The sequence below is a fragment of the Notamacropus eugenii genome, chromosome 4 (assembly GCF_028372415.1).
Source record: "Notamacropus eugenii isolate mMacEug1 chromosome 4, mMacEug1.pri_v2, whole genome shotgun sequence".
Taxonomy (NCBI): domain Eukaryota; kingdom Metazoa; phylum Chordata; class Mammalia; order Diprotodontia; family Macropodidae; genus Notamacropus; species Notamacropus eugenii.
Window position 1 is genome coordinate 179,168,909 of NC_092875.1, and position 7,062 is coordinate 179,175,970.

Sequence of the window (7,062 nt, forward strand, 5' to 3'; positions counted from 1 at the left end):
TCTCAAATACCATCAAAGATCAGATTTTATACAAAGCTTGCCTTTGATGTCTAATGCCTAAAAGATGGACAATTCTTTCATATCCTATCCAATACTAATTTACACTAGATCTTACCAGCCCTGCTATCATCATCCATGAATCTTCCCCTTCCCTTTGTCAAGCAAATGCCTTGTGAATTCCTTCCACATTTGGTGCCTCCATCTCCTATCATCTCTTCGAAACATTCTGCAATTTGGCATCACACATTATCACTCAACTGAAAAAACTGTCTCCAGTCACCAATGATATCTTAATTGCCAAGTTATTTTCTCAATCATCATCCTCAACCACTTTGTGGCACATTATCCTATTGATCACTTTCTCCTTCTGGATAATCTGTACTCAATGGGTTTTCTTGGCCCTGCTCTCTTGGTTCTCCTTCTGTCAACCTGACTGTTTCTTCTCAATTTCCTTTACTTCATTAGCATCCATGTCCATCATGCCTAGCAACATCGAGTATGTTCCAAGATGCCATTCTGGTTTCTCTTTTCTCTTTGAAGTCTTTTTTTGTACACATTAACTTGTGATTGAGCCAAATTAGCCTACTTGCCATTCCCCTCAATGCTTCAATCTCTCATCTCTCTTTGTACTGGCTGTTCCCCATGTCTTGAATGTACTTCCTTTTCATGTCCACCTCTTGGAATGTCTGAGTTTCTTCAAAAGTCAACTCAAGTGCCATTTCCTGAAGGAAGTCATTCCTTATCTCTGAATCCCCTAATAATTTCTTCACCAAGGTTACCTTATATTTTTCTTGTATCTTTTATATACATACATACGTGCAACTTAAGCTCTTTAAGGTAGAGAGTGTTTCTGCACAGAAAGCTAGGGTAGCACATTGTTGCTTACTAGCTATATGATCCTGGGCAAGTCTCTTATCTGTCTGCTTCAATTACTTCATTTGTAAAATGGAGATGATAATAATAGCATCTATCACACTTCTATGTTGTGAAAAGTAAATGTTTGAAAAGTTCTTCACAAACCTTAAGACGTATATAAATGCTATTATTTTCCTTTGAATCTCACGTGCTTATCACAATTCCTGACATACATCAGGGACTTAACGTTAGGTTAGCTGGCTGATTCTCAAATTGGCTGCATCTCCCATATATTAAATCAAACATACCAATGTTTATAGTAATCAAAGAGAACTCTGTCGAAACCCCTTGTTTTGCATTCAAAGCAGATACTTAATAATGCACACTATCATGTTTTTGTAATTCAGTATCATATTCTGGAATATGCAGCACAGATACAATACTCATACAATAACAGTAGATTATTGAGCCAACATAATACACTCACAACAATAATACATGTACAACAATACATTTAGACTTCATGTTTTACATTTGTGTGTAAGGACAGAATGCAATTATCTCTAAAGTAAAATGTTATGGAACAAATCCTATTTTCACACTTTTAAAATGATATAATTAGATATGTATCCTCTGGTTCTGTGTATCCTGACCTGCTGCTAGGGGAAGGTGAGAGAATACCATATGGTAATGCTACTTCCTGCTTTGTTAAAGTGAACAAAATCCTCAGCCCACGTAGAGTATTTGTGAAAGGAGAGGAAGAATTTTGCGGCTGTAGTGGTGTTGTTTTCTGTTGTCAACATTCTAGTGCATGAAATAACCAGACTCCCAGATCAACCTGCCACCATGGCTCTAGGCAAATATACCATACATGAGTTTGACATAATGTATATCAAATTCATTTCTGAATCAAGGGAGGGAGAGAAAGAAAGGGAAGGCAGGAGGGAGAGAAAAAAGATAGGGAGATAGAGAGAGATAGAGAGATAGAGAGAGAGATAGAGAGAGAGAGAGAGAGAGAGAGAGAGAGAGAGAGAGAACTGCAATGGGGTCAGTCCAGGATCCCTCTTAGTCTCAGACTTTTTGTGAATCACTCCAGGGTGGTAGATAACAGATGGTGCAGTTCTAACCCTGGCATGCTTCTGAAGCAAGGATCTGGGAAAGGGATATGCAAAAAGCCTCCAGGGCAGATATTCCGATACTTAAAATCCTAGCAAGTGGGGAGAGAGGGAAAAACTATTTCCTGAAGCTCTGTCAATGCAAGGAAAGGACTGCATAGCAATGCACTGTCAGGGTTCTAGATTAATCAACCCATTGACAAATAACTTTTGGAAAAACTTTTCTCTTTTAATAATAGCAAAATTTCTTTTATTGAGTTGCTGCAAAACACTGATACTTGTACTTATTTTAAATTGATAATGGCGAAGTGACAAAGAATTAGAGTGATTATGTGTAATGGAAAGTATCACAAAGCAAGGACTCCCCTACTTCTTAGCATTGGTTCTTTCCTATGTTTTCTTCCACTATGTAGATTTTATACCTGCTAAAAACTCTGAAAATGTCATTTCTTTTAAAGTTGTCACTTCATCCCAGCAGAATCTTTTGGGTAGTTAACATTACAATACCACATTCATTAAGCAGAGGCAAAAGAAGTCAAAGGAGCTGGATTACTAAAAACATGTTTCTGTGATCCCAAATCAGACAAGGGAACCAGGAAACCAGAGGCAAGTAATTTAGGACGGAAGAGGCAGACAGTCGGCAGGAGTCTAATGTTAAGTATTATGATGAGATAGCTTTTGTGTTTTTGTTTGAACTTCCAGAATGAAAAGTCTTTTTTCAGCTAGCAGTGATAGAAAAACTGTTCAATAAGCCACTCACTAAATGTAATAAAATTTAATAACATAATATAGATTCCAAGCACAAACTTGTAGGAACTCTAAGTTTAGAAGGATTTATACCATTCTTAACATGACAGGCATGAAATAACAGAACAATTTAAAATAACAAGTTTGTATATGTTTAGAGGCCTTATAGTAGTTAAAATGCACAAATTTAACAAAAATGTTTTCAGAAGCTAAAAAGTATACCGTTTTAGAAACAAAATTCCTGAATATAAAGAAATAACATTTTGGTTAATTTAGGAAGACTCTCAATACAGGTTTTATTCAGTAACAAAAATTATTTAAAGAAAGTCATATTCTATAATGAATAATATTAAACCAAGGAACTATGCCCACTAACATGTACTGGTATGATCATGTTTAATCCAACTGGGAGGTTGAAGTTCTAAGATATTAGATTAATAGCTTCACTTTGGGAAGTTGTGAAATACTATCACTGTTTTATTTCATAACCCTATTAATTTCTAAAAGGACTTAGGAAAAATCCTAATTGACATATACTCATTTGAAAAATTAATTTTGCTTTTATAATTTCACAATGCTCATAACTGGTAATTCTTATAACCACTTAGTGTTGTAATCATATGAGAGCCCCCACACCCCGGAAAACAGAAATCTTTGATATAGTACTATAAAATGTTTGTAAAACCAGGACTGGGAATCCACTGCCCTAAGGCTTACTATTAAAGTCAACCAAGAAATTTAGGAACTGAAGTTTCCCAAGGGCAGAGTAAACTTCTGATATTTCTCTAGTTGAAGGGTTCCTAGCACTTGGGTTCATAGGATTTAGAGCTGGAAAAGACTTTGGAGAGCACTTAGTCTAATCCCCCTCATTTTATAGACATTAAATAGTAGACATTTGTTCAATGATTTCTGAATCAAACTGAAGTTGAAGCTGAGAAAAGACCTGCTCAAAATTATATGGGGACTAAAAGTAGCAGAAGTGATATCTGAAACCAAGTCTTCTGCCTTAAAATGAAGTATATTAAGTCTATTGCATCACACTGCAGGTTTTGATGGGTCAGTAATATTACAATGAAAATCAACCCTCTGAAAGGCCACACTTATTATTTAACTACTTAATCTGGTCCCATTTTTTTCTATCCTTAAGGTTTTTTTTTTAGTCCTCCACAATGAAATAGTAGATATTCCAAACCCAAATGACCATGACATTAGAAGCAAGCTTGGTTCTAGTTACATAACTCAAGTTAAATGTAGATGTGACTGAGTATGGGGAAGGGGGAAGAAGGGGCATGTCTTAGAAATGGTCTCTATGATCACTGCTCATAGTGAACTACATGCAAAGCTAATATTATCAATATTCTTTTATTGTCTACTGTTTCAAAGTACAGTTAAGATTCAACACCAACCTTGTTTTGAGGAATTTTTTTTTTTCTGGTATGGACTTGTGATTTCATGGGTATGGGGAACTTTTGGCAAAAAGAAAAATCTATTTTGTTACTAATGCAGAGGACTGCTTCTGAAAAAAGGTCTAGTTTAGTGCAAAAGCTGTCTAAACTTTTAAGGACTTTTTAAAGTGCTTACCCTGAGAGCCAAGACAAACGATTGTTAGTGTTTCCCCTCTCCCCTATACAACAAAATAACAAATATTTTGCCACTTTGGTCGCAAAATCTTAAGTTGATAAGTGGGAGGATGGGAAATCTAAGTGATGGAAATCCAATTATTTTAAGAACACACCCAATTAGACTGGGAACTCAACGGCAGGGATCGTCTCTCGCCACTATTTGAATTTTCAATGCTTAGCAGAGTTGGTGCTTAACAAATGACTGCAGATCAGACTTAAATATCTCAGTATACCACGTTAAAAATCACCAAATATGTACAAAATATACATATATACACAAGTGAGAGCACTGAGTGTACGTATATATATATGTACACGCACATACACATTCAACGCTCTCATCTGTATCTACACTTAACATATAAATACATGTGCATCTACACAGACAACGCTCGCTTGTATTTTTAAGAGGGCTTCATACGCAGACAACTGTCAGCTACTTTAACAAGACATTTACAGATAACTTTCATGGCACAAAATTCAATTCCTCAGCAGGGCTAAAAGCGGCAGTCTTCCGCACCTGTCCTTCACACGGAAGCGCTCATAGAGACTTTTCGCCCCAGAACCAGGAAATGGCAATTAAATACTGGCTCCAGCGACTACACGGGACAGGGGGCCAGACCATAAAACCTGGACCAGCCTCGAGGTGTCAAAAAACCAAGGAGCGCTTAGTGTGACCACGGCGGCGCCCAACAGGTGTAGGCCCAGGTGGGAGCAGGGGGCCGGGCTACAGAGGGAAGCGTCGAATGGGAGACGCGGCGGACAGGTCTAGGTGGGGGGAGGACAGGGGTGTCTCCCTGCAGGTGGGCAGGATGCCGAGGCCACGCCCACCTCAGGCAGAAGCGGTCACCTGGGAGGGTGGCCGGAGCCCAGGTGGATCCGTCGCAGACCCCCCAACTCCGCCGAAATCACCTTCTGCCGCCGCCACCTCTGCTACGGTCTGCATCCCGGGCGCCCGCGTCTCACTTCCGCGTGTGTGCGTGCGTGCGTGCGTAGTGCGTACGCATCTGTATGTGCGCGCGCGCGTTCTCGCCCAGAACCAAAAGCGAGAGCGGCGCCGGCCCCGCCTACTGCCATCCCTACAGTTGGGGTCTCTCCGTTCGGTCGCCCTCCCCCCTCCTCGGACCCTGGGGGGCGCGCGGGGTTCGTTACCTCGGAACTGATACGCGCTGTGTTGGCTCGCTCTCCGCGCCGGGGTGAAGGACGAAGCGCGGCGGAGGCGGCCGCTGAGGTAGCGGCAGCGAGCCGGCCTCCGCTCACTTAGCTGCTGACAATGACGTGGGAGGATGGCGAGCGCCGATCGGCTCGAGCGTGCTCATCCTCCTGCTCGGCGCTCCCCGCCTTAGCTGCCAGTCGCGGTGCCTCGGGGAGGGGGAATCGCGGCCCCGGAGCTCGCACGTGGTTCCGCCCCCGCCGCCCCAGGGCCCTGCCTTTCGTGGAGGTCGCTCCTTCTGCTGCTCAGACTGCCGGCTCTGAAATCTGCCCCACCATTACCGACATGGGAGTACCTCAGTTTACCGTGATCGCGAGCAAAACCTTGATCTGCTTCTGCTCACCTCCAAAGATCCTCTAGTAGATGATTCTTAGGTAGCCCTTGAAGGTTTGCAAAGCACTTTGTATGCTTTATGATCATAGAGCTGGAGGCTAATAGTGAAAATAATAATTACTAATATTTATAGAGCAACCTGTCTCTGAGGCACTGTGCCCAGCGCTTTCCAAACGTTATCTCATTTGATCCTCACAACAATCCTGGAAGCTGTGTGCTATTATTATCCCCATTTTACAAATGAGGTAAGCGGAGGTTAAGTGACTTGCACAGGGTCATGCAACCACTAGGTAATCTAAGGCTGGATTTTAATTCAGATCTTCCCGACTTCTCCCCCAGTTATATCTACTGCATCTTGAGCTCCAGCTAGTTGCTTTTTTGCTATCTTACTCCTCATTGTCACTTCCAGGTCCAAAAAAGGTTTGAAGTGGCTTGCATAAGGTTCCAAAGGCAGTAAATGGGAAAGTAGGAATTTGTGCTCAAATACTGGGACTCCAGCCCTCTGAGATAGGTGTTATTTCTGCTATTTTAAGAGATGAAAAAAATGTTTCAGAGAAGTGTCAGAGGCTAGGTTTGAATCCAGATTTCTTCTGATGCCCGTTTCTTTCCACAGCCACTTGCTTCTCTAAATAAAGGCTGGATAATAAGTCCAATACCAATAGAGGGCCAATATTGGAGTCTAAAAGATGGGGACTCTTGTCCTGTCTTACACAAACTAGAAATGTAACCATAGGCAAATCGTTGAAGCTCTCAATGCCCAAGACAACTCTTTAAGGTTACAGACTATTTTACCTGAAAGTATTTTTTGTGTGTGCATTTGGAGTTTACTTTTTAAGCTTTTTAAAATTGCATTTTTAGTTTATTATTTATTTTATTATTATTGCATATCACAAAAAGCTGATGTAACTAATCTGTACCATAGATTCAGGCATTCTGACATCTGTCCTCAGTACTAGAGTGCTTTGTTCTTAAAAGATCTCTGAAGTAGCTCAGGCCAGGTACCTGTAAATTTTTGTTGCATCCTAAGAGGTCTGATCTAGGACAAAGTCTGATTGCTCCCCTTGTCATTTGAGTTTTACAAATTTCTGATCCCTCTTTGGATCTGGGAAACTCAATTTTATGTTTGCCCCTAGTTGGTGTTCCAGTAGATGCCAAGCCTAGAGGCCTGTATTGGGCT

At 40.9% G+C, this 7,062-nt stretch overlaps 1 protein-coding gene across 12 annotated transcripts in view; it reads right to left on the reverse strand.

Moving 5' to 3' along the window:
* Positions 1-5,607, reverse strand: part of SLC35B3 (solute carrier family 35 member B3) — a 59,968-nt gene extending 54,361 nt beyond the window's left edge. For 5 of the 12 annotated variants that reach the window (XR_011965899.1, XR_011965896.1, XM_072603779.1 and 2 more), the window contains exon 1: positions 5,190-5,367. Coding sequence is in view for 5 of the 12 variants with exons in the window: in XM_072603779.1 (XP_072459880.1) it covers positions 5,190-5,285 (96 nt within the window). In the remaining 7 variants the exon portion in view is untranslated. Of the gene's footprint in view, positions 1-5,170; positions 5,388-5,491 lie in introns of those variants that run through there. The other 7 variants (XR_011965898.1, XR_011965897.1, XM_072603787.1 and 4 more) reach the window with 7 other exon arrangements.
* Positions 5,608-7,062: the final 1,455 nt, after the last annotated feature.